The 26,130-nt window shown below is 51.6% G+C and overlaps 9 protein-coding genes across 9 annotated transcripts; 4 read left to right on the top strand and 5 right to left on the bottom strand.

Annotated features, from left to right (window-relative positions):
* Positions 1-2,780: 2,780 nt before the first annotated feature.
* On the bottom strand, positions 2,781-3,643 carry MIND_00004500 (uncharacterized protein; the record flags this gene model as incomplete). Its single annotated transcript, XM_037357020.1, has 3 exons — positions 2,781-3,153; positions 3,215-3,338; positions 3,394-3,643. The coding sequence occupies 3 exons, from the start codon at positions 3,641-3,643 to the stop codon at positions 2,781-2,783; spliced, it is 747 nt and encodes a 248-aa protein (XP_037224930.1).
* A 3,294-nt stretch (positions 3,644-6,937) lies between these two features.
* MIND_00004400 (NmrA domain-containing protein) lies at positions 6,938-8,359 on the bottom strand (the record flags this gene model as incomplete). Its single annotated transcript, XM_037357019.1, has 4 exons — positions 6,938-6,967; positions 7,017-7,052; positions 7,101-7,499; positions 7,547-8,359. The coding sequence occupies 4 exons, from the start codon at positions 8,357-8,359 to the stop codon at positions 6,938-6,940; spliced, it is 1,278 nt and encodes a 425-aa protein (XP_037224929.1).
* Positions 8,360-8,456: 97 nt separating this feature from the next.
* On the top strand, positions 8,457-9,620 carry MIND_00004300 (CRAL-TRIO domain-containing protein; the record flags this gene model as incomplete). The annotated part of the gene is made up of 3 exons (XM_037357018.1): positions 8,457-8,623; positions 8,674-8,815; positions 8,865-9,620. Exons 1-3 carry the CDS (start codon positions 8,469-8,471, stop codon positions 9,618-9,620), a joined length of 1,053 nt encoding a protein of 350 aa, XP_037224928.1. The 5' UTR covers positions 8,457-8,468.
* A 240-nt stretch (positions 9,621-9,860) lies between these two features.
* MIND_00004200 (uncharacterized protein) lies at positions 9,861-11,631 on the bottom strand (the record flags this gene model as incomplete). The annotated part of the gene is made up of 10 exons (XM_037357017.1): positions 9,861-9,972; positions 10,023-10,076; positions 10,122-10,302; positions 10,353-10,458; positions 10,506-10,800; positions 10,850-10,934; positions 10,981-11,055; positions 11,105-11,238; positions 11,301-11,539; positions 11,587-11,631. 10 exons carry the CDS (start codon positions 11,629-11,631, stop codon positions 9,861-9,863), a joined length of 1,326 nt encoding a protein of 441 aa, XP_037224927.1.
* A 74-nt stretch (positions 11,632-11,705) lies between these two features.
* Positions 11,706-14,034, top strand: MIND_00004100 (uncharacterized protein; the record flags this gene model as incomplete). Its single annotated transcript, XM_037357016.1, has 4 exons — positions 11,706-11,759; positions 11,814-13,163; positions 13,217-13,358; positions 13,403-14,034. 4 exons carry the CDS (start codon positions 11,706-11,708, stop codon positions 14,032-14,034), a joined length of 2,178 nt encoding a protein of 725 aa, XP_037224926.1.
* Positions 14,035-14,723: 689 nt separating this feature from the next.
* Positions 14,724-17,953, top strand: MIND_00004000 (Aldo-ket-red domain-containing protein; the record flags this gene model as incomplete). Its single annotated transcript, XM_037357015.1, has 12 exons — positions 14,724-15,555; positions 15,606-15,904; positions 16,388-16,709; positions 16,762-16,808; positions 16,864-16,935; positions 16,981-17,081; positions 17,131-17,253; positions 17,304-17,318; positions 17,364-17,415; positions 17,463-17,504; positions 17,555-17,768; positions 17,820-17,953. 12 exons carry the CDS (start codon positions 14,724-14,726, stop codon positions 17,951-17,953), a joined length of 2,253 nt encoding a protein of 750 aa, XP_037224925.1.
* Positions 17,954-18,423: 470 nt separating this feature from the next.
* Positions 18,424-19,059, top strand: MIND_00003900 (putative isochorismatase family protein; the record flags this gene model as incomplete). The annotated part of the gene is made up of 2 exons (XM_037357014.1): positions 18,424-18,945; positions 18,997-19,059. 2 exons carry the CDS (start codon positions 18,424-18,426, stop codon positions 19,057-19,059), a joined length of 585 nt encoding a protein of 194 aa, XP_037224924.1.
* A 1,569-nt stretch (positions 19,060-20,628) lies between these two features.
* MIND_00003800 (Major facilitator transporter-like protein) lies at positions 20,629-22,527 on the bottom strand (the record flags this gene model as incomplete). The annotated part of the gene is made up of 5 exons (XM_037357013.1): positions 20,629-21,720; positions 21,771-21,916; positions 21,972-22,029; positions 22,077-22,317; positions 22,367-22,527. The coding sequence occupies 5 exons, from the start codon at positions 22,525-22,527 to the stop codon at positions 20,629-20,631; spliced, it is 1,698 nt and encodes a 565-aa protein (XP_037224923.1).
* A 322-nt stretch (positions 22,528-22,849) lies between these two features.
* MIND_00003700 (uncharacterized protein) lies at positions 22,850-25,453 on the bottom strand (the record flags this gene model as incomplete). The annotated part of the gene is made up of 5 exons (XM_037357012.1): positions 22,850-23,251; positions 23,303-23,713; positions 23,762-24,548; positions 24,594-25,379; positions 25,428-25,453. The coding sequence occupies 5 exons, from the start codon at positions 25,451-25,453 to the stop codon at positions 22,850-22,852; spliced, it is 2,412 nt and encodes an 803-aa protein (XP_037224922.1).
* Positions 25,454-26,130: the final 677 nt, after the last annotated feature.

Raw genomic sequence — 26,130 nt, 5'->3', positions numbered from 1 at the left:
TAGCTTGTTTCGCCTCTTCAAAGAAGCGACCTAGGAATGCAATGAAGTCAGTGGTCGAAAGAGACGCTGGCGATAACTCACGTATCATGAGCCCGAGACCTTTAAACAATTCCCTCGCTCGATGAGGGCGCGAATTCCTTTACCACTACCCAAAAGTCTTCTTCTGTTCTTATGTGCTAAAGCTGAAAGTGGAAAGTAAGCGAAAGACGACGGTCTATCGGATATTCAACATGGAGGTAGGCACGCACGGCAATACTCTATTTTATGGGTGGTAATGTTGCCCAGAAGAGTTGTCGAATGACGCAGCAAGATCGACTCTTGTCTGCTCGAAAAGCAGAACGACTAGAGCGACAACACACTGGAGTAACCATATCAGCTTCATGTTACTACAAGAAACACATTCACTTAGCGTGCTCAGACGCTGCATGCGAGAAGGCGTAGTGGGAGGAAAAGAAAGAGTTAGGAGGAAGATCATCGTTTGCCCACTTTCAGGTGCGCTTGGTAGCTGCAACAGAACGGCGGGTTGCGGCTTTGGTCATGTCGACAGTGTCTTGGTATGGTGACGGGACTTGAACTAACAGCCAACCGAATGTCAGACTTGACGACGTTAGAGAAAGAGAGAGGGGCGTGACCTAACCTTCGTGCTCCCAACTTCCACCTGCGAATTATCCCTACACAACCACAACGCAAGCAAGACGGCGAGGAGGGCAAGGCACATGGACGGATGAGAGAGAGATTGGATATGTGGCATGGTTATGGTGCGTTTTCACTAATTCTCGAAGAGTGTTTCTCAGATTGACGAAACTCAGACGCTTAGTGGTTTCCTGCGGCAATGAAAGAAGGATATTCCCCTCGTCGTAAGTCTCATTGAATACTCGGAGAGCGGCTGCTGTGGGGTGGGATCGTTTCAAGCACAACCGGCAACGCAAGGAATACGATCAAGCAATGGATGCTGCCGCGGGCTGCTCGTTCTCCGTCACTGAGATACAAGGTCCAGCATCGAGCGAAGACAAAACTGGACCAGGTCATGGCGATTTCCACTGGTATCCCCCTCTGGCACAATGCAGACCCTAACGGCACTCATTCCGAAATTCGCTGACGACGACAACTTCCTACACTATAATTTGCTACACGCCCACTCTCCCATCCTCGCAACGCATGCAGTCTCATATCGCAACACCCGATAGCAGCACATCTTCCCATGAACTAGAGCGATTCGACTCGTTGTTTCTGTAAAAGTCTTCAAGCGAAAAAACATCTGCTGACCAGACACGCCAAAGACGTCTTGAACCCCACTCGACGTTCTAACAACCTCTTCCCACTTCTTTCCGACTTCAAATTCCTCACAACGACCACCTTTTCGCGTTGTTTTCCTCGACCATGACCCATCACTCGCTTTCGCGCCTCATTTAGCCGGCTCATAACTCGACATACCCACCGTCGGAGGGCTAATCGTCTAGACCTTAGTCTGCGCAGACATATAATGCCCCTACACAACTTTTACCGCCCGTGGTTTCGCTAGACAAGGTCGTCTTGCGACCCGATCTTGCCTGATGATTCCTCCCCCATCTGCGCCTTTTTTGCTGCAGTGATGTACACAAACGGCAGGCATCTGGTGCAAGAATACAACTTAACGGTCGTGTTTCTACCGTCTCCCGAGCCAGCGACGGCGGGAGAATCATCGGGGGGAGTCTATTTGGGCTGTCGTATCCGATATTGCGACCACCCTCCCTTGGTCGAGCAACTTGATTGCATTCCGGAGCCTCGACCGCATCTCTGGCTGTATCAAGGGGTACTCGACATATTCGATGACCACTTTGTCATGGAATAATGACACGATGGGTGGTCGTTATTGGCGAGTGGCCAGATGTCAATTCCGAAAGACAGACCCTCGATTGCTGGGTTTGAGATTGTGTTGGGATGTTCAGGCGAGGCTTGCGCACCGTGTGTCTTGTCCTTATTACTCATGGTCGCGCTGACATATTTCGTGGTTAGGCAACAAATGATAGGTTATTACTTTGAACCTTCATTTTTCACCTTGCGGCGCAGAGCTGCAATGCACGATGATATACAGGACTTTCCACATCCGAAAACTTGTCACAACGGCACTACTTCAAGTTGAGAAAAAACGTCATCAACGCTTACTTCGACATTTTCATACGGCTTGCACGATTGTTCTTATGCCGTTCGTTGATCGCTCCGCAACAAGCTGTGGCTTTGGACATAATAAGGCTATCGGGTGCAGGTATTGGGGGATTTTAGCGAAACGCAAGGTTGGCTCCGCTATCTTTCACGCTGCATTGCTGACTCTTCCGAAAAGGCTTGTGACTATGGACACGAGAGATCTCAAAGGGTAGCGAAGCATTTTACGCGCCTAGGTCTAGGTGCGTGCTTAGATTGAAGTTGTATTTCCTTGCTGACTCGTGTCAGCATATTGGGTAACAAGCTTCGAGTTGTGTAGAATCTCTGTATCGGATATTCTGCGACTCAAGCTGGCGCCTGAGCTGGTCTTCATTTTGACCAAGTGGCATGGTGGTAGTGATAACTCAACGAAAATGTGAATTCAACAAACTCCATACAGGATCCTGAATGCCGCAGCAGTGTTTACACTGTTTCATCGAGCTCGTCTACCTCTGACGGGGCACTGGCGGCAGGAGGAGGGTTCGACGGAATCTTGGAACATGAGTGTTTTCAATGCACATTATGGCTAACATTAAAAACCTTGATTTTGTGGCAACGGCGAGGATGGTGACTATTACATCGACATGGTCAATCCTCTGTCACTGCCCTAGGCCTTTCCCTTTTCCCTTACTCTTGCCTTTGCCCTCGTCATTGGGGCCAGCACTAGTGCTGTTACTGTTGTCCTTCCCTTTGCCGTTGCCCTCACTTTCAGTGTCCTCGCTCCCGTTGTCGTTGCCGTCATCATCAGACTCTTCCTCCGGTGGCAATTTCTTGAATTGGTATTTGTAATCGTCATCTGCTGGCCCATCCAAGGTTTCCGTGCTCCCTCTAGTACGAATCTCAGGGCGTTCAACGTCCGCCACCCTCTTCGAGAACGACAGAATGATGTTCTTCACGCTGACGGGGAAACCTTCTTTGTTGCAATGCATGATTCCGGCATCGACAACCTTGTTCACATTCAAGAGACCCTGACTAGCATCAAGTTAAGAACTACTTCGCGGCACGGCTCCGGATCCGAGGTATGAAGACGCACCGCTGAATCTCCTGGCGTCGCTCATCCGTAGGGGGAACCCTGGCATAGAAACGGCGTATCTTCTTCATCTTTTTCTTCACCGCTGTGCGGTCTACTGCAGCACGGTTTACTACAGCACGGTCCACTGCCAAAGCAGTCAGCCAGAGAGTTGGTAAAAATGAGGCATTCATGTTTCGTACCGTCGTTTCCACTGGCAAGTTGTAGCCCGATATCGACAGTGCCGCCCAGGCGCAGGAACTCAAATAGTTCCTCGATGTCATCCATCTTCTCTGTGTGGTCCACTGCAGCACGGTCCACTGCCACAGCAGTCAGCCAAAGAGTTGGTAAAAATGAGGCATTGATGTTCCGTACCTCGTCCCCAAGTTGTAGCTCGATATCAACAGTGCCGTCCTGGCGTAGGAAGTTGAATATTTTCACGATGTCATCCATTTTCTGGTACTGGGGGCTCAGGACCTTAGGTTCGCGCTTTTAAATGTCTTCCAGAGACCGCGTCACGGTGTCTTCGCAACGTGTGCGAAGCACCCTCATAGCCTCCGAGTCAGACACGCTTGATGAATCTACTAAACTACTAGCGAGCGCAGAGAGTCAAAGGTGGTATAACTCGCTCTCTGTTTACGAGTAGTTAGTTTCGGATAGAGCGAAAACAGATTTGGCCACACACATTGACGCATTGTTCATACCGTGGCCGATCTCCGAGTCCGGAGTCTCTCAAGTCTGTTACCAAGGGTGAAGCAACGTCGAACGGGCATTCGGGCGTTGTCGCGGAAGGAGTGGTCTCGAGCATAGTAAATCGCAAGTGAGTGAAGAATGAGGAAGTAGTGTTCTGCAGGGCCGGGCTTAAGCCCTGAGGCCCGGCCCAGCCCGGCCCTCCGGAGCCCGGCCCAGCCCGAGCCCTGCACCGGGCCTGGCAGGGCTCAGGGCTCGGGCTCAGCAGTTGGCAAGCCCTGAGCCCGGGGCTTCGGCCCTGTCAGGCCCGGTGCCTCGGCAAGCACGGTTGATGTGACTTTCTGTCACATCGGTGCTTGGTAATGACCTCCGGACAGGCCGGGACGGCGTTTGCATGGATCAATATTGATCAATCGCCACCTGCCGACTGCAGTGTCCATCGGATTCCTGCCCGCCGGTGTGTTGATGCGCGTGATGGCGCATCATCTGTGCTGGTTTCCCTTGGCCTGGGCTGTCCAATGGCTCAACATGGTGTCAGTAACTCACCAGTGGGTAAACTAGTTAGTATTGCATGATTTTACAACCATTGCATAGGTATATTGACCAAACAAACATGCCTTGCTGTCAGACAGGGCTTAAGCCCGAGCCCTGGGCTTGGCAGGGCTGGGCCGGGCTCAGGGCTCGGGCCTGGGGTGTCGACCGGCCCAAGCCCTGAAAGCCCGGCCCAAAACAGGGCCGGGCCCGGGTAGCCCGGCCCTGCAGAACACTATGAGGAAGAATGTAAAAAGTGAATTGCTGATTTGTCACCGGCTGTCACAAGATATATGGTTGTTCCTCTTCCACCAACCAACTAGTACTGATCGTACGCCTTCGAATTCAAGCCATGTATACCGCCGCGGGGGGGGATCTAGAGTTTAGACTGACATAAACGACTTGATTACTCTCACAAGCAACTTTGACAAACGACGATGCAAAAACAACACGTTACACAATTAGAACTCAAACGTCGGTTGGAGTCGATTCTCCATTCAACTTCCTGGAGGATGCTGGACTGGTCTGTCAATCCAGATCCTCCAATTTGGACCCAGCCGTCGACCTCGAAGTCACTCCCAACCCCGCCGAGTTGAACGCTGACTCCGAGCCTGGCTCAGGATAATGCACCAACGAGAAATCGGCAAACTTCCCGGACAACGCGAGCTTTGGCGCCTGGGAGCTCACGTCGGTGATCAGGAGCTGCTTTGACTCAAGCTTTCCGAGCTGCTGCGACATCTTGTACTTTTTCACCGAACTAAAGATTGTGAGTCATCACGATGTCGCGGGATGGCAAAGCCCTTACTTCGCTGTTGCACCAGAAACGACTGTAAAACTCCCTGACCACATGGTCAGCGCCGTGTCGTTAATCTTCTGCACCATCGTGACGTCTGCTTGGTGAATGAGGCTCAGGCTGAGCTTGCTCGACTTGTACGAGTTGCCTGGCGCAACAGCATGGTAGCCCGCGTCTTTGGCCGCCACATCAATCGCGCCTAAACTGGAACTTGCTCGTCAGAGTGTCAACAAATGGAGAACAAACTCACGCTACACCGGCCAACGACAATGTGAGCCCTGTTCCTCCCAATGCAAGAGTTGGTACCAGCGGCACAAATGCGACTCCGAGCAAGCCCCCGCTGACGGCGACGGCAACGACTCCAAGTATGCCGGTGACAATCGCTGCGATGTCGAGGCCGATGTGGTTCACGGCGTATTTGATGTATAGGACGTTGTTGGTGTCGTTGAGAGTGGAGGTGTAAGAACCCATAGTGAGTTGTGGCTTGTGTTGGCTGGGAGTCAAGGCGAATATTCGTACTTATACCTCCCCAGCTGGCCTTGTCGGAGAAACGCCCTAATAATCCTTATCTACAGAAGCAAGGCAGGCCCATCTGTCGGTCAGCGTCATGCGCTTTCCAGATTTCAAGACGACGACGAGCGAATGTATTCGAATGGACGACTGCGAATAAAAAAGTCAACTCACTTGCCAGTCCACTCTGGTCATTTCCAGGGACCACATGTGCTCTTTGCATGGCTAGAAGACTTCGGCAGGGTCTGACCCTGTTTTGATGGTACCGTGATGGGACATCGCATATCAAATTTTTTATCGGCCACTCAAGTCTATACGCTCTTATCATCCTAGGTGCGACTTATAAGCCAGACCTGCGTGCTACGAGCTGCATTGACCACACACACCATGGGGTCCTACGTCTCAATCCTGAACGACGCTCCCGTCAACCAATTCCAGGTTGATGTCTGGGTCAAATTCAGTACAACGCCACCCGTGTCGTCGACAGTGTTGTCGCTCGTCCCCAGTGCACCGGTGAGGTCTTTAAACTTTGTGTGCTTGTTTCTCACGCTCTACTAACAGGGCGTCGTCGCTGCGGTCCCTACTGTGAATAACACCCTCGGCACGGATACCGCTGTTATTATCGATTCCGATACAGCATTCGAAACCCTAGGCCTTGCCCCAGACAGCTCGAGTTTAGGCAACCTCCTGCAAGTACTTCTTTCTCGCGACTTCTGACGGCTAACATGTCCTTTAGGGCGAACGCAATCGGCGTGGCCTCTGTCGACGAAGGCTACACCAACATTCCGCGCGGGGACATGCTCCGGAGCGACCTTGTCGACGTCAACTCCACAGTCTATGTCAAATGGCACATGGTGGCCGTCAACAACCCCCAGACCGTCGTCCTCTTTGGCGGGGTCAAGACGCTGGTCAGCGCTAACGTGTCGAACGGGGACAACAGGTACATGTACTCCAGCTCCTTCCTGGCGCAGAGCGGGGTCGATACGCGGATCGTGAACCCGATTGTGTCCGGCAAGTTGCTACCATAAGCGCTGAAAACGAAGCTGATAAAAGAACAGGGGACGTCAGAGCGCCGCCTCTGGTCGCTCAGTACGAGTCGATGCTCCAAGGGCCAAACACCTCTGCTTTCACGGCCCCGAAGACATCGCTCAAGTCTCCGCGCTCTTTAATCGGGATGGAGGCATTGGATTAATGAATTATTGTTAACTTAAGTACCTCTTGAATCACAATTGTCCAACAATATCGGAGGGTCGCTGGGAACGAATCAGGCAATGAACTCAGTACTGCATATGAGTCACTCACCCGACAACAATCACACCGCTTATGCGCTCTACAGAGCTGGCCAAACATGAGTTCCAGTATTCCGCCGTGGCTTCGAGCACCTACCATGCTTCTAGCGTGAGTTTTCGGCAAACCGCGTAGCCATGATCGCCAGACGTTGGGAGGCGTAGATGGTGGGAGAAAGACCCAGAGCTCAACCGGTGCAAGGAACGCCGCAAGGCAGTCATCCAGCGCCCGCACTTCGGCCAAGTTTGGGTTAAGAGGCCGCGGCGGTGAATGTGCAGGCTCCCAAACCTGCGGGCGGGGCGTGAATTGGATCGTTTTGAGGACCCGGGAGGGATTTGCGAGTGTGGAGAGTATTTTGATGGCTGTTTGGATTGGCTCCGCGACGGCAGTGAACGACAGTCCCAGGAAAGTCAGGTTTGGGAGAGCGGCTAGATCAACAGTTCTTGACTCACGCGACCCGGAGGTCTCGGTGGGTAACATGAAGCCCGATGCTGGGCTCTATTCTGAGTGAGGAAAACAGAAGCATCGATGCTGGATATACGTACCGGAAGCCGCAGACGCAGTTCCCGAACAGCCGTGAAACTCGTCGCATAGAGCTGTTGTGTTGTAAAGTCGGTGTAGAACGTCGATATCGTCTTGAGCTTGGAGAAATCGAACCGCCAGCCCATGGCCGAGGAAAACTCGTCGAGACGTGGGGTGGACAGCGATTCCAGCGTGATTTGGTCCCGGTCTTCTGGGGCAGGTGCAGCCCTCAAGTTGCTCCCCCTCCCCGGCGAGTAGATGAACTCTAAATGGCGAATATCCGCGGCACAGTTTTCCCAAAGAGTGGCCAAGTTGTCGGCTTGGAGGTGACCCCATGAGAACGTAACGGCTTGAAGACGAGGCACGCTCAGCAATCCTCGCAGCGCGGCAAGGTAGCGCGGGGAAACATTTCCAGCGCCATTCGCAATGTTGAGTACCAGTGCTTCGACAGGGGCATTATGAGCATCAACATTATTGCTCAGGCTCTCGATGGCGTCCTCGAACGAAATGCCACCAGTCTCAGGCTGTTCATCGGGCTGCAAGAGATCCAGGGTGATTCGGAGTCGACGAACATGTAGTATGAGATGTGGACTAGAGTTCAGTGCCGAAGCGAGAAGTTTCCACTCTGGTGATGGCAGGCGAGTGTTGGCGGCAGCTGGAGAAAGCTCAATTGGATGCCGATTGGACAAATGGAGTGAGCGGAATAGATAGGCTTGGGTGGGGAAAGTCCAGGCGCGCGTAACGAGGGAACAGCGAATGAGGTCCTGTCGAGAGGTATGCAGCTCCCATAGAACAAGCTCGAGGAGTTCAGGAATAAGCAACGGGTGGTTCTCCATGAGAATTGGATGATGACGTAACTCGTTTCTGCTCGGCCGAAACTCGGTTGGATGACGTTGCCCAGCTGACATCGAAAATGGTTTGCTCCGCGTCCTTGCCTTCCCCTTCATGGCGTCCTCCGCAGACAGTCCACTTGCTGGGCACTTGGGCCACCTATCGCCAGAACAGGAAACCAAATTTTCCGAGTTCAAACTTGCCTGCACGAAGGAAGATTTGTACGCGCCTGGCAAAACGCGTCAATCTCTGGACGAAGCTGCCTTACTGTGTGTGGCCTATGCAACTGGAAAGCTTCTGCTGCTCATAACCACTCCAGTCGATTTCTTCGGGCCCGCAGATTTGAAGTACCTGATGCTCTGCATATGATACGCGAAACAGAGGCTTGGAGAACAGCCAACAAACTGGAGGAATTGTACGATACGTTGGATGTAAGCGCCTACGAGGATGCCAGGCGAGTGGTGCGCTATTCTTTTTGAATGATTATGCTCCATCTTATTCGTTACCAAGTACCACCAATGGACCGGCCGACGCGACTTGCTTGGTCGACCTGTTTATGTCTACGAGATCTCCCATCTGAAAAACAACATGTCTGCCTTCGAGCAGTCTTCCAAAATACTGCCTTCCAACCCCTCGTCTGGGGATGCCGCAACCAAGCCTATTCCAGGCAAGCTACGCGTGTTATTTGGGCTGTACGAGAACATGGCCGAGTTTGTTCTGCCACTTTGCACGGCCGTCAAGTCTCGGCCAGACCCCGAAACGCCAATAACATCGACAGCCCATATTGTTGATGTCAGTGGAGTCGGGCTAATGGGCTTTTGGAATCTAAAAAACCACATGCAAGCCGCTAGCACCCTTGCCAGCGCACATTACCCCGAAACACTCGACAGGGTTTATATCCTTGGTGCCCCGTCCTTCTTTCCGACCGTCTGGGGCTGGATAAAACGGTGGTTTGACCCTGGCACGACCTCCAAAATCCATGTCCTTTCCCAGACGGAGGTCGCCCCAACGCTACGTGCATTCATGGACCCAAAAGATCTACCAAAGAAATACGGTGGCGAGCTTGAGTGGGAGTATGGGATGCTCCCAAATCTGGACGGGGAAATTTTAAAAGCTGTGTCGGGGCTGAAAACGGGAGATGAGTGGGTGAAAGGCCCATTAAGATGGGTTCAAGACCAGGATGGTAGTGGGAAGGCCAAGGTAATTGCGAAGGGAATAATAGATGGAAAAAGCCGGAACGAGGAGGTTGGCGTTTATGAGCCATAGCTGTCACCAATGTATCAAGAAGATATAGAAAGAGGTTCCTTGCCTGTGACCAGAATGCTGACTCAATTCTGTCAGTACCAAGCTTGTCCTGCGGGAGCTAACTCATCGTCTCTGATTCTGCTCCCTTGTCAAACAACCTTCAAAAGGGCAGTTATGAGAATATGACTTGATGTAGATACTTATGGATGTGTAGAATAGATTTAAGAATAAGGCTAATGAATGAAACTTTCAGTAATGCCACTATCGTGATGGCAATGTGAATCTCCCCTCATAGGGTCGCCAGCTTCCATCCGCCTCCAACACGACATCATCCACGCCCTGCGGAGCCTGCTGCAGAATCTCGGCGAATAGTCTATAAACCGCTGAATCATCTGGGAATGACGGTAAAGCGAGAACACGGACCCGTCGACAATGAGCTCTCGCCAATCGAGAATTTTCTGACATATTGGACAAAACCTGCGACGATATAAGAGCCAGCCCAGTTCAACTCATGAAACACACCAAGTAGTTGTCTGCTCCATGAGCGCATACCACGACCCTGCATCAAAGCACTGCGAATGCGCACATTTGGCTGATCGACAGGGCACGATAATGCGGGCAGAGCTAATAGGGCACTTCAAAGGGAGCTTGAACGAGCTGGAGATAATGTCTTCGTCGGCGTTGGTAGCCATGGACGCGACCACTAAGCCAAGAATTAAGTCGAGAAAGATTTGAAGATGAAAGAAGACCGACTCTGTCGTCGTATTTCATCAGCAGGCACGAACCGTGTTTCACGCAAAGTGTTGACCAGAGACATGAGACGTTGCGCCTCGATAAGCTGAACCACAATGTAAAATTTCTGGTGATATTGTTAGGACAAAATGGCCAGCAAGTACCCATACATACGTCGCGCTTGTCCTTTGTCGCGATTCCCCAATGATTCGGCATGCTGTCGGTATACTCGATTGACACCGAATTGTTGCCTATCCGCAAGAACCCAGCAGCGCAAAGGTCGGGGGGAGCGATTGACCCTTTTGCGTTCTTGAAGCCGCGGCGCTTGAGATAAGTGTTGGTGAGTCGTCGTCCGTTGACCGTAATTAAACAAGTGGCAGGGAACTCGATTGGCAAGGCAGGGTGTGAGGGTGAGTATGGAGAGTACAGCGTCGAGGACGTGCAAAAGAGACCGAGTTGATAATTGGAGCTGATCAAACTAGTCAGAGCACGAAAACGGTCGAAAAGAGCTGACGCACGTAGGAGAATGTAGCTTCGAGACTTCCTCTGCGTCCAACTCGAAATCCAAAGTCGCTTCGACAGGGTCTCCAATACCATAGGTATCTGCTCGTCTGAGTTTGAATATAGGATGAGAAAGAAAAGGGCGCACTAGGGCATTCAAGCATTGCAGATACAGCTTTTTTAACCTTGAAGAAGGGTGATGTTTCGAAGCAAAAGTTGTTTTCTGAATGCTCCTAATGAGCCATTTGTTCAAGTCCACGATGACAACTCACCAAACTTCTCCTTCTCTGGACTGGGAGACCGTGCCACCGGTTCCGGAGTCGGAGTCGGTATTCTGGGAGGGGACGGGCTGGGGAGTGACGATGTCGAGGGTTCGGGAGGCGTAGAGACGCGTTGTTTGCGCTTTCTATGATTAAAAAGGTAAGAAACCATGCTCCGAAGGCAATCAGCCGTCGATATTACACGTACATGCTGCCCTGTATGGTGCTCACAATCTGCAAATCCACCACCGTTGGCCGAATTTTGATCCAAGCGTCGAGATCATCTTCCTCGTCGAGCGACTCCAGCTCATCTGTGACCCGGTTGACGAGATCTTGCTTATTCCCTGTCCTTGATATGCGCGCGGTGGTATGGGCGTTTATGGCGACGATGAGTTGTTTGAGATGCACAACGGTTGTCCTGCTGGATGAAAGCGCGTCAATCAGCGACTAAACAGGTCATTGTGACGAAGAAAAGGAGATTATAGTGCACATACTGTGATTTCCTTACTGAGGTTGAACCCAGGGCGAGACGAAGGCATGGTGTTGGCAGTGAAGGGAAAACGTCGCCCCGTGACTGCAGCACCTGAGTGTGTGACTGGCCGCGACCTGCGACATGCACCCTTCCCTGAAATTATCCAATCTCTCTAGACTACCTATTGGACTCCGTGTGAGCATACTACAAGACTACTCCGTGCGGGTTCTCAACTGAAAGAATCGTCAGCATCACGCCAAGGAGGCTGCTGAGGGCTCATTCGCAGGAATGCGATATATCGCTAGCACGTTCAACACGCTCCCTCAAAACCAGAAACTTCTACTTGCCCCAGTATTCTGCTCCCAGCTTGATACAGCCCATATTCCTCAATACTTGGAAGTCTCGGAGTCGAGCTTGCTTTCAGAAGTGCTTATCAACCTTGGTTCTCGAATCTACCTTGTGCTATCATCACTCCGTGGTCTTCAATTCCTCATTAGCCGGATCCTCCTTCCAGCTCCCGCCGTCGCTATAGTTTGGCCCCGAGTATGGGAGTGGATTGTCTTCCTAGACAATCTATGGCAGCAAATTCCCTCGTTCATCGTGGATCAACTGCAAGACCAAGTTCTACTCAGGACTTTAGGAGCTATCAGGCAAGACCCAGACATGTATCTTGCTACCGTCTTGAATAACAGACAAGAGTATCTTCCTGTTGTAGGGAGCATCTGGTGTCGATTGGCATCACGTCATGACGTTGAATTCGTCGGAGACTTGATGCTTGCGTTAACGGATGACGGACGGGGAGAAAATGCTATGTTGACTGCCCATGGACTTGAAGGTCTGGACAGCCTAGTCTCTGGGATGGGTGGGTCCCGGAAGACTCTCGCGCAGCTCATTGTCATAACTATGCGACGAATTTACTCCAATCCTCCGTATGACAAGCAAAGCGGCAAAGTTGCTCGTAGCGTCGTCTCTGCTTCCGACGCGTCAATTTCTATAGGCGCATTCACTGCTATGAGGGTACTAATGACACAAGGGAGGAAGGCTTACCCCAGCTTTTCGAGTCATCTTCTCCACGCTGATATCATACCTGCATTGGCTCATGCCACTCGTATTCAAGCGGAGACGACACCTTCTCACTTTAGAGAACCAACGCTCCCCGCTGGCGGCAATCTGACACAGTCCTCCCAAACTACAATGCTTCATTCTCTCTACGTAACTTTAGCCAGCACGCAAAAGGCCCCTCAAAAATGGTTTGCACAAGCTCTTGAGGCCGGTCTGCTTCGTGCTGTGCTTTTATCTGCCGATGTCAACGCGAGAACAGACTACTCGCAGGATACACTCTTCGGAGACATCACGGTGCAAATATTCCGTTACTTGTTGCCTGCGTATAGCTTCTATCACTCAGTACTTATCCCCTTGCATGCGGCTTTCAAAGATGTTGACGACTCGAACTTGGACCCGGAAAAGATTCTGGAGCCCGAAATTTTCTTCGACTGGAGTCTTCTTCGAGTGCATGTCGAACAACTACTCGCCGTTGATCGCAGGAAAAAAGATTCGGCGTCACGGACACATTTCCGAGCATGCGATAATATGCATTCGGTAGGGGGAACTCGACGCTGTTCGAATACTAGTAAGGACTTATGTTTCCCCAGTGTGGCAAAATTTTGCACAAAACACAGCTCAAGCAATGCCCACACTGTCTCGACCGCCAATATTGTGATGTAACGTGTCAACGTATGGACTGGCGAGGCTCCCACCGAGAGCAATGCTCCCTATTGAGAGTATCCACAATGGGTAAAGTCTACTAATAATGCAAACTGAGCTCATCTTCTCGATAGAATATCGTACTCTGGTCTCCCGACAAAACCATTCCTTTTTTCGTGCCCTCATCGTCTCCGCGTTTGAGGAGGTCAAATACACTTTGTCCGTCGACCTGGTAAAGTTCATGGCAACCCATAATATCCCGCTCTACCAGACTTGCGTCAAGTTCACCTTCCTTCGCGTATACGCGCGCGATGACCTGACGTCGGACTTCCGCATCATGAATACTTCTTCTCAGAGTCCTAAAGGGGCTCGGTTCTTTGGCATTTTCTCCCATTCCTTCAAACGTGTGCGGGAGAGCAACGGGAAGATGCAGATGCACTTCTTAGAGGTGGTACATGGGTCCCGCGACCAGAATCCTCAGGCTCCCCCGTTGGATCCCCTGTTGGAAGAAGAGGAAAAAGAAGACGGCTACGACTCCGAGATTGACTCGGGATCAGAATTTGAGCTGGACGATGACTTCGACTCTAACCTGGACAGCAGAAGAATCCTGATTCCAATGCCGTTGAGATTCGATAGCGGCCAATATTCTTCAAAACTCGAGGAGTTGGCAGGTCTCAAAGCAACTGGTGGGATAAATGAGACAGAATTTGTTGCAGAGGTTGAAAAGATTGTCGATGGAATGGGCACTTGGGCGTATTCAAATTAGCTCTTGCTTCGTTGTGCATGTACATTCGTGACTGCGTGCCTGCACTGCCACCAAATTCTTTTCCTAAACCACATCGCATCAACTGCCGCAGCCAGGAATCTTGCTCAGGAAACTAAGTACGACCAGCCCGTAAGTAGAGTGTCTGCCGCTGCCAGTACCATCCACTGAATATATTTATCGAATTCCAAAGGTGTACCGATGGACTGTTGCCAACCAACCATAGCAAGACTTGTCAAATAGCACCGGAATATGCAGGCTATTTTCGATTGCGAACACGCTGAACCGTGGAATGCTCGTAGACGGAGCTGTTGGGAATAGTCCGGAATACCATCCATCGTCAAAAGGATGCAGTTTCGTTTGGGCCCAGGCTGCAGGTGAGCGTATGCCATCCAGTTTGACTTCTGACTGACGACACGAGCTAGTACTCCAGCTGACGAGGGAGCGAAAATATACCTACTTCGTCCAAGTTACTCATGTGCACGCTTAAGCCCATGTCTCTGTCAGAGACTGGAAAACCTGAGCGTCGCCGGCCATTCAACCATTATTTGTTCCGAACAAGCGCACAACTTTTGCAGCTATTGTGGCCACAATGTCCATTCATTCTAGCCGTCGACCACCAAGGCTGTTTTCAAAACAAAGCACCGAGAGCTAAAGTGCGCGGTCACGCATCTGATCCATTCCTCCTCCTCATGACGACTACCACCAAAACCCACTCCTTTCTAACCTCCCTGCCACTCGACCTCATCTGCGCCATTGTGTCTTGCATGCGCGAAACCGAGTCTCTCAAGGCACTTTCCCTCACCCACTCCATCTTTCGCGATCCATGCCAAAAACGACTTTTTGCCACACTGGCCTTGTTTCATGAACCTCCAGCGGAAGCACTCGGTCCAAACTCCCGAGCATTATTACTGCCCCATCGAGCACCTTCGGCAAAAGCCGTCTTGCGACGACTGGACGCGTCGCCTGATCTTTCCCGCCATGTAACGACGATTGAACTGTATCTCCCCGTCCTGGATTCCAATGGCTTGGTGTCTGTGAACTTCGGGTTAACCATGTCGATCCTAGCAAAGCTTCCCTCTCTCCGCGAGGCCAGTATTGTTCAGAGTGCCTTAAAACCGATGCAAATCGGGAACTCCGTCAAGAGCACTCTTCGCATCGTCAAAATTTCTAAGCGCATGTTCGAGAGAATCAATCTGTGGGACGTGGCACGCATCCCCCCGTCGGTCGTGCCAGACATTCTGGTTTCCGCTCCTTATGTCGCGTTCTACTTCACCAGTGTTAGTGGACGTGTTGTGGATATGGCCACACAACCCAGACCCCTCAAACCACTCGAGCGTCTGCTCCTTTGCCACAGTCCATCTGTGAACGACCTACTGCTGCGTTCGGAGTTTGCATCTTACACGAAAGATCTGCGTGAACTTACGCTCTATGACAACAAAGCAGAAGAGGAGGGCGAGGCACCATTAGGCCTGGTTTTTGCCACTGCTCGAACGCTCCAGCGACTGAGCCTCCATTTCGTCAGTGAGTCTTCAGTCTCTATTTCTGCCGCTGAACCTCACATGACCGTCCAGACCGAGATAAGGACCACACGCATGTCGTCCTCCCCGCTCGTCTGCCCAATCTTCGCTTCCTCTTCATTGCCTTTCCTCAACACGACGCCGACAATGTCAATGTGCATGCATGGAACCCGCCTGCATTCCTTACAAAAGCCCTTTTTGGCCCGACCCTGCCTCTCCTAGCCCAATTGGAGTTGCGTTTCTGCATCCGCGTTGTCGAGAGCTCGCCTGGCGAGGTGGCGCGGGCCACCTTCCCCCGAGAAGGACTGCGGGAATTCGATGATGCGTTGGCATCACTTCCGAGATTGGAGACTGTTCGTTGGACTTTCAGCTTTCAAGGCACGGGAGTGGCAAGTCCGCAGCGATATCTTACCACTATCACATCGCTATTGCGGTCTGGGTTGCCGCAATCGTCTGGGAGGCTGGGGCGGTGCATGGTTTTCGAGTCAAGGAACTGATAAAGGAAGGGGTTAAGTTACGAGTACTTTCCTTTCCTTATATCACAAAGGCCCAAGGGTCGTAATGACTGGATGAAATAAAAGAAGTTGATTTATGCATATTCCTGTAGCTCATTGACACGCCCTGGGCCGATGGTGAGAGAAGCTTGAGCAGCGCAAGTTCTCAGTGGTCTGACGTCATTGATATGTCAGCCAGCAAATCTCTTTGGCGTCCACCTTCATGCCCAAACACGAGAAGTATATCCGCTACGCGCTCCTGAGACTACTCTAACACGGCACCAGCGCGGTCTGCTACCTCCCACAAATGCCCTGCTCGGTTGCTAACGTCGTTCATGACAGGACTACGAAGCACTTCCCATAACATCCACCGAGCGACGAAAACCCAGAAGAAACACCTTCCCAATCCGCCTTCTCATCCCGCTCGTGCTTGCCATGATGGTCGTCTCTGGTCTTCGCCACATAGCGCGAAACGGGCTGCCACGAATTGGGTGTCACCGACAGCTCGCAACGACGACGCTTCCCAGTCACTTCAAGTTGCCCTCTGGAGATAGAATACCCTCTGTCGCTCTCGGCAAGCACGCGGTCGTTCTCCATCGTTGTTTTCTCACATATCGCAGGATGCTGGAAGTCAGAGACGGACAAGGTCGGGGCAGCGGTCAAAGTGTGTCCTCCTCCCCTGCTTAGTCTTTTTGTGTTTGACAATACCCAGACAGCCCTGAAAGCGGGATATCGACATATAGATGGCGCCTGGATATATCGTGTCAGCTGGCTTCACTTTCGCAGCAAAAGCACGATCCTAACACAAAGCATGACAGAACGAGGAGGAGATTGGACAAGCATTGAAGGAGAGCGGGGTTCCGAGAGAAGAGCTTTGGCTGACGTCAAAAGTATGTTCTTTACTATGGCTGTTTGCGTACCTGAACGACAAATAGCTATGGAATACTTTCCATGAGCCCGCAGACATCGAACCAGCGCTAGACGACACCCTGAAGAAGCTTGGAACGGACTACCTTGACCTCTATCTTATTCATTGGTTTGCTCAAACTGTTTGATGCTCTTCTTTGTTATTGACACCTCATAAGGCCGCTAGCCCAGAAAAACGGACAACCATACAACAAGACACTGACGGAGGACCCATATCCGACATGGCAGAAGCTCGAGGAGCTGGTAGCGAAGGGGAAGCTTAGAAACATTGGAGTTAGCAAGTGTGTCAGCTACTTTCGACATGCATCTCCGTTCTGACCTACTTTGATAGCTTCAATGTCCGCAGGTCCGTGTCGCAGTCATTCAATATACTTGATCTCATTTGCCATAGGCTTCAAAACCTCACTGCAAACCCACTCAAAATCCAACCCGCTGTGAACCAAGTACGCGTTGGCTCCTTGACATCTCCCTCGACCCAACACATTTATAGGTTGAGATCAGCTATTGGGTCCCACAACCTGCGCTTCTCGATGTTTGTCTGATTTACTTCTCCACTTAGTATCTTACACAATGCTTCTGCAGTATTCCAAGAAGCATTCGCTTCTACTCGAGGCGTATTCACCTTTGGGCGGCGATGGCAAAGTCGGAGACACGCTGCGCCTGCCTGTCGTCACCAAGATCGCCTCCCAGCTTGGAATAACGCCTGCTCAGGTCATCATCTCGTGGAGCGTCCAGCGCGGCACAGTCGTGTTACCGAAGAGTGTTACGCCGAGTCGGATCGTGGAAAATCTTCAAGGTATGTCAGGCTAGACGGAAGGAACGGCCGGGCTGATGCTGTTCTCTCCAGTGCAGGCCCTTCCTCAGGCGCTTTTTGACGAGCTTGAGGAGGCGGCGACATCGCATGAGCCGTATCCAAGACTCAATCCGAGCAAAGGCTGGGGACTCGACTTTGATATTTTTGACGGAGATGATGGAAATTAGAGATGCAGAAAGATGGCTAAACAAGTGGGTTTCCGAGCTTCCTAAGTGCTTGATGTCTCTTCTGCCGTCTGTCGGCTAGCTGCAGTCTACTCGCGCTCCCTTGAACTCATTCTTTATTTTTCCTGCCGCGTTCAGCTATTTGGATGTAAAACCTTTTGCCGTCCATGGGACTCGGGAGAGCGTGTGTTCATCGGAAGCGCCGACCACTCAAGACCTATATAGTCTCCCTTCTTTGTCTTTCTACAAGGAACCGGCACCGCTCACAACACTGATTCTTGTCCGAAGAATTAAATCAAGTCAGTCAGAAGCCCACAACTTCATTCACAATACGGTGATCGGTGTAAGGACTTCTGAACTTCTCGTAGGCAGCTTGCAGACCAGTCATGTTCAGATAACGGCTGCTCTCAATTCCGCCGCGTGTCACCCAGCAAAGCTTACTTTTAAGCGGGTAGAAATTCCCCCCAACTCTAATGACGCAGTCTGGCAAATCGTACCGCGAAATCGTGGGCCTTGCCCCATCTACCGCGGCCTTGAACGACTCGGTGCTGATCATCATCGATGCGCAAAACGAGTATGTCGTTGGCGAGCTCTTGATCACCAATCTCGCCACCTCCCGCCCCGCCATTGCAGCGCTTGTCGAGCGCTACCGCGCGTCAGGCAACCCAGTGATCCACATCCTGCACAAAGTAGCGGAAGGCTACCCCGCGTTTACGCCTGGGACCACGCTCGCTGAGGAGTTTGACGAGCTACGCCCGGTCGCGGGGGAGGTTACGATTGAGAAGATCCACCCCGGGGCGTTCACTCAAACGACGCTGAAGCAAGAACTCGATAAGCTGGGCAGGAACAAAATCGTGTTGGTGGGGTACATGGCGCACGCTTGCGTTAGTACGACTGCGCGTGAAGGCTCGCAAGAGGGCTACGACGTGTTTGTGGTGGAAGACGCAATTGGGGCCAGAGATATTCCTGGTGCGACAGCCGATGTTGTGGTCAAGGTAAGTTGAGTCACTAAAGCTTCAAGTTTTCAGTCTGATCCCAAGTCCAAGGTTGTTTGCGCAGAATTGGCAGATGTTTTCGGAACGGTGATAAAGAGTGGAGATATTATTTGAATAGTGAATTACTTCTCTTCATCCACCACCGCTGAAACGTGTGAAATGAGAGCAATGGTGAATGCAGAAACAACTCCACAAACAACCAAAACACCCAAATCAAGGTCTGTGTGTTCGGGGCTCCATGGAAAGTATATCCATGCTGCAACCCATAAGAGCAAGATGATGATGATTAAGTTGAGGTGGTGTGTGTGGTGTGAGTGTGATGGGATCACTGATGACAGTGATGATGTTGATGATGGGAAGTGTAGTGCTAGTGGTGGTGCTGGTGCTAGTGTTGATGCTGGTGTTGGTGCTGCTGTAGAGTTGGGTGGAGAGGAAGGAGGTGTTGATGTAGGATAGGACAGATATGACATACTAAGTATGCCTCTTGTGGCCAAACATCCCCACAACAACAACCCACTCCAAAATGATCCCAACCCAAAACCAACACCAAAACCCAAAATGGTAGTGGTCACAGTCACAGTCACCTCTGGTATGTCGTTGCTGAAAATAGATACATTACCTGGTCCCTTTGTTGTCTTCATCATTGAGGGAAGAACAATTAGCATCAAGAGCATCAGTTGCCATACCATAAATGGCATAAACAACTCCAATATGGGTCGCTCCATCTAAAGAGGGCGACATTCCATAAAGGGAAGTGCATCTGAGCATAGTCTCCCCATTTTCATGTCTTCACATCAAGCAATAACTCCAATGACCTGTAAAATCAAAACAAATCAGCACTTGTTCAACAATCAGCAGTGTTTGCCCTAAGGCCTTAATTCAAGGGTTTCTTTTCAGCTAAGGCCTTAGCCCTTAGACTAAGCCTTAGGCCTTAGGTAGGCTAAGGCCTTAGATGGGGCTTAGGTTCCAAAAGAGGAAATTGTTTCCCACCACTAAACATATTTGTGTATGACCTTACTTAGACCTATGCCGGATTATATGAGGGTCTATACACACCTACTGAGTATAGGACACTGATTGACTATATTTTTGTATCTGAATCACCAATCTGTGATGGTAGATCAAGCCATCACTCTCCTCCTAAGGGCTCACATGACATCTAAGGCCTTAGAGAGCCAATTGTCCTGCCAGCTAAGGCCTGAGCTAAGCCTTAGTCTAAGGCCTTAGCCCTTAGGAAACACCTAAGCCCTTAGGTCTTAGGGCGAACACTGACAATCAGAGGTTCGTCGTCGTCGTAGGCGTTCTTGAGGGTCAACAGTTCCACTTTCCACTATGGGGAGCAATAGAACCGCTATGGGGGGCACGTTGTATTCTGGGGCCTATGCTACAATACAGCGCGAATATATACCTGGGGCCGTCACAGCCTTACATAATCCCTGGCCGTGGCTGCCGGTCACATGTCTCGCTCTGAGACAGTTTCAGACGCTTGTTTTGTCTCATCCCGCTTCAATCTACCCCCCTTAATGCATACTGAGACGTCTCAGTCTCTCGTGTTTTGCTTCAGCAAGCGTTTTGAGCTCATACACGTCCCATGTCGTGTTTCGGGGCCTCCGGCCGGCCACGGCCCGGTCCGAACTGTTCCAGAGTGATTTTGGGGGTCAAAAGCACCCTTAAGCGGCGCTTTCAGCTCTTTTCCCCCCCACCTACGCGTCCCGCGCTCGACACCGCCGACTCGTCCACAATCTTGATGTTCTGTATGAAGACTGCTGCAATGAGGCCCAATCCTGCTACCGGCACGCCAAGCACGAAGACTACCCTCAGCGACTCCGTATAGCTCTTCACGACCCCCGAAATCAGTTCTTTTGGGAGTGCATCATGAATGGCAGTCGGACTCTGCCTGACGATTTGCTGTGGCACATTTGGTGCGTATCGCGCTAGAAATCTGCCTAGCTCGGTGGCAAATACCGGCTCTGCGACACCCAGACCGATTGTTCCACCAAAGAATTGGCCAAAGGAGGCCATAGCCGTTGCCTGACCGAGCAGATGGGCGTCGGATTTGTCGCGAAACTCGGCCTGGATGGCGACGAAGGCGTTTTGCATACCCAGACCGGTACCGATCCCAGCAAGGATTTGGAAGCCGGTGATAGAGGCGGTCGAAGTTGCGGGTGAAATTGTGTACATTAGTCCGGAGCCCACAGCCAGGAAGACAGGTGCAATGAGGAGGAAGTAGAAATATATTCCGAGCTTGGAGACGATCTGCCCAGAGACGACTGCAGACAAAATGACCGCAATCATGAACGGAAGCAAGTCAATTCCGGAGCGGGTAGCGGTGTGATTGCGCGCGGCCTGATAGAAGATGGGCAGGTAATATGCGAAGAGGAGGAGGGAAAACCGCGATAGGAAGCAGTAGAGGATGATTGCGAAGACTGAGCGCGATTTGAAAACTGTAGTCGGCACCATCGCGCGCTCCTCGCCAATCCAAATCTCCCATGCAATAGTTGCAGCGGCAAAAACACCCGACAAGACGAAGCAAATGATGACCGCTTTGTCGCTCCATGGTTTTGTATTGCCGCCCCATTGAAGAGCCAAGACCAGACATGTCACAAAGGCAGCAACGAGCGTGGCGCCGATGTAGTCGAGATGGGAGACTTGTCTGCGGAGATGAGCCCAAGTGCGGCGGGTACCGTCTGAGCCGAGCGGCGGAGATGCTTTGAGGAGGAAAGCGACGACTGTTGCAGAAACACCACCAAAGGGAAGATTAATATAAAAGCACCACTGTCTTAAAGTCACCTCTTGCTACATTGTGAGCTGCTTGCCACACTCACCCGCCAGGTTACGCGGTCAGTGAAGGCACCACCAACGAGCGGTCCTACAACGGAGGCCAGACCAAAAACTGCCCCAAAAAGCCCCCATAGACGTGGTCGATCTTCAAGACGGGTGACTTGTGAGACAATCTGCATCATGGAGACAACTGTTGGACCGATCAGTTTTGCTGCTTTGGCAATGTGAGAGCCCGAGCTACGTACACAGTCCCGCTGCCCCGACACCAGTCACCGCCCTCCCAGCAATAAGCATATTAATATTCTAATGCAGTTATGCCCAAGTTTAGAGCATTTTATAGGGATACGCACCTTCGCCACTCCACAAACCAGGGAACCGACTTCAAATATTAGGATCGCGGTCAGCATCACGTACTTGGCTGGTGCGATCCGCAAAACCTGGCCGTAAAACAAGAGAAAGATCGTTTGGGCAAGAATGAAGGCGGTCGCGACCCAGCCCTGGAGGGTAAACGCGTCGAAGTCGGATGCGATCCGCGGCAGGGCGGTGGCGAGGATGGTCTGGTCGAGAGCTGTAAGGAGCATACAGAATAACCTCCGGACCGTCAGTAGATTGGCAACTAACTCCAAGTCCCAAGGCTCACATTGCGGTAAAAACTATGGCAAGTTTTCCTCCAGTGAGAATGATACTCTGGTCTACGTCTGCCCCTCCTGCTTTGCTCCCCGCTGCGGCAACACGAGAAACAGGCGACCCAAGAACGGGCTTTTCGTAAGATTCGGGAGCTCGCTGTGAGTCTGATGGCATGTTCACTGACTCCGAAAAAAGTCCTCACTTGCGTAGATATATAGGCTCAAGGAAGCTCATCCTCCGCAGAAACTTCCGTGGTAGTGTCAGCACACATGACACACCTTCCGTTGTGACTGTATGTCCCGTGACGGTGACATCTCGCGATCGCAAGGGGTCTCTTCAAGCGGGTTTTGCTCGCGCAAACGAGACCGAAGAATTGATTGAGCATGTGCATAAGACAACCCTAAGTAGTTTAAGCAGCCACTACATAACATGAGCCGTGACATACGAGGACGAAGGAGCCAATGTCAAAGGGATGTAAAAACGAGTCAGAGGCATATCATTGGACAGCTTGAGCAATCCTCGAAGTTGGAGCCGACCCCGACTGACCCAATAATGCTGACGCCAAACTGGCTGGCGCGCTTCCCATCTCCGAATGCATGCTGCTCCCTGGCGGGGGCGTATAAGCAGAAGAATCTTGCAAAGTGTACGCAGGCGGTTGAGGACTTCCGTTTGGAGGAGTTACACCCAGAAGAATCGGGCTGAGAGGAACGAAACCGCGGGGTAGAGTGTTTCCATTACTGCTCTTCTTGCTCGAAGAAGCTGCTTGAAGAGCATCCGTCAAGTCGGGCAGTATAAACGGGTGCGGAACTAGTTGCGGATTCGGTGCCTCTGATTCATCGGCAGCCAACAATGCAGCGTCTGCAATAACACCCGTCGAAGGCCCGGAGTTCGAGTTAGACTGGAAAAACTGTCAACAAATGGCTCGTAGTCAAATATAAACGCGACTGACGGGAGGCTCAATCTGGATATTTGGAACACTTGTTGCCGAGAAGGAGCGGCTTAATCCTCGCTTGAGCCACGAAAAGGCGGACTTGGGGCGAGCGGGTTGGTGACTTAGATCGATGACTGGAGGTGGCGGAATAGCTTGCAGGGTCGGAGCATTGAGGACTGTGTCTTGGATAGGTCTCGCTCCAGCGGTAGACGGTCTTTTACTGCTATAAGCATATGCCGAAGTAAGCGGTTCTTGAGGAGGCGGAGCTTTTGAGCTACTAGTCGTTGCTGGTCCAAACATGTTTGCAGACAACGGCATCGGCATGACGATTTCGCGTGGCTTTCTTGGACCACCTACAGGCGCCGGAGTAGCAGCACTACGCCGACTGGGTACTTGAGAAGGTGTCGTTGTCGAAGAACGCATAGAAAACTAAGCAAGCTCAATATAATCCCTGAACGGAAGACACAAAGAACACACAGAATCTCCCTGGCTGCGATCGGGCTGTTTGCCTTTCGCGTTCGGAGCTTGACGTTGTTCCGGTTGAGAAACATTTGGCTTGCTCGCATTTGCCGCGCGCCATTCACGCACAATCTTATGCGTAACAGGCGTGTCTGTTTGACGAGGCGGTGGTTGGAGGATATCAAAGTCGGATAACCGTGTAGATGCGCGAGAAGTCGCTCGTCCACCAAAACCTGATGGGAAAAACCTGGTCCCGGGTTCAGGCTCATCGTCATCGTCATCGACCATCGAAACTGGGCGGCTGAGAGAATGCGGGGCAGGCAATGAAATGACTGAGTCAGCACCAGGACCAACAGTTGGGATATATCCGTCCGGTAGGACGATAGAAGAGCGACGCGACCTCGCAAGGCTGGGAGCGCGACTGTGATTGCTCATTCGTGTTTCTGGACGGGCTTCCGCATTTTGCGTATGGACTTCAGGGGGAGAAGAACGTGGGGGGTGAGGGGGGAGAGGACGTGAACGTGGTGGTGGTGGGGCATCTCGTCGAGTGGGTGGTTGAGAAGCCGAACGACGGGATGCAGAGGTCCGTTGGCTTGATACTTGGTCCATTGAGCGCGGAGGTGACTCCGTTACTGGTGGGCGGGATACGGAACGGGGGACATTTGTTCTTGTATAGTGGTCTGATTTGGTGGGCTGTCGCGATTGACGAGAGTCCCAAGTGGGGATGGTCGGCGCTTGATCAAGTGTTGTGTGGCCAGGTGCTGATGACGAGTCTGAGGAAGCTCGAGCGACTTGATAAACAGGTCTGTAAACATAAGTAAATAGAAATACGAGAGAGATTGGGACTAACCTTGCGGGTTGTGTGAGGAAGTCTCCACTCGATAGACTTGATGACTCAGGTGTCGAGGGAGAATAGTCTTCCGGCTCCGGTTCTGGCCGCATCTGATACTCCTGCCCTCCATCCGAGTCAAATTCCCACTGAGTCGGAGCATCCACATAACGCTCTCTTTTGGCCATTTCATTGGCCCACCGACGGCCTTGCTTCAAACCCTCCTTGTAGCCCTCATTCCTTCCCTCCTCCCTCGCAATCCAAACAGCCTTTTCGCTCGTCAGTCTTCGGGCAATCGTTCTGTCTCTCGCTGCTTGCTCTTCTGCTTCTCTCCTCGCCTTATCCACTCCTTCCACAATGACTTGTGCTCGGTTTATTTCTTTTTGAGCGAGATCCAGCTGCATTTTGTATAGTCGGAGCTCTTCGGTGACTGTGGCGAGGTTGCGACGCAGTTGCTCTCGTTCGTCCACGACAGTCTTCAAACGAGAGAGGACTTCGCCACAGCGAGCTTCGAGTTCGTTTGCACGGTTGGTTTCCTGACCAAGGCGCTCGGTCGCTGCAAGAAGCAGATTGGAAACGGTACTGTTGGAACGGGAGCGAGTGTGTTTGTGATTATTCGCGCGGTAGTGCTCGCGGTCTTCTTCACGACGTTTCAGGAAAGCTGCCATGGTATCGTTCATGGTCCCGCCATTAGCTGGGGGATATGAGCCGAAAGGAATGTCTTTGTCTCCAATCGGAGGCGACTTTCGTGAGCTCTTGTATCGGCGTGTACCATCCTGCACAGGTAAGTCGACCGGCGACGAAAGCCTGCCAACGGTAAAAAAGATGTGTCGTTTAAAGCAGGTGAACGCGTACCTGGAGGGTCCTGGCATAGCATCCATCGATGTAGTGGGTGTGGCGAAAGTGGTTAAGCGCCGCTTGATGCTATCATTCCTCGCTTTTAAGCAGCTTGTGGCGAGACACAGACAAGGGAAGGGATGCGGTAGCAGCACTAGCAACAGCACAAGTGGGTCCGCCGTCAACGAGGCGAGATATGAGGACCCGTACACGTGTCCTTCGCATGCCCTTCAAAGATTGCGAGATAGCGATTCTCCGGAGCCTTTGCCGTTCTCGGGACTTCTCTCCAATGAACAGTGGGTGTGACTGTGAATTCTAGAGGTCAAATGGTATCACAGAATTCGATAGAAGTGCTTGCCTATCGATATTCGCACTTTCGATACTGGCAGGTGGCAGGTGGGGCCCAGTTGGGTTCATTTGCCTCAAACTCGCCCTCAATGTGGATGTTCGGTCCTATCACCCGCGCTGCGACCTTCCCTTGGTCAATGACTGCCAGGCTCCATCATCATGCCCAAGTCGATGGAAGGCTGGTGCTACTGTTCCCCGTGGAAAAGTTCGGATTGGGAACTATCATCATGCATCTGTCAGTAAGGTGGATTTTGAGTTAGAGGAGAAGTGGCTCACTTGATAGAAAAAAGCTTCATATTCGATTATGACCTGGAGGTCGTCTGAATAAGATTCGGACAAGCACGGCAGCAAGAAAGGTAGGAGGTCGTCGATA

Source organism: Mycena indigotica (genome assembly GCF_014461135.1).
Source record: "Mycena indigotica strain 171206Taipei chromosome Unknown Mind.scaff0001, whole genome shotgun sequence".
Lineage (NCBI taxonomy): Eukaryota > Fungi > Basidiomycota > Agaricomycetes > Agaricales > Mycenaceae > Mycena > Mycena indigotica.
The sequence above is the reverse complement of the archived record's forward strand: the minus strand, read 5'-3'. Positions and strand labels throughout refer to the sequence as shown.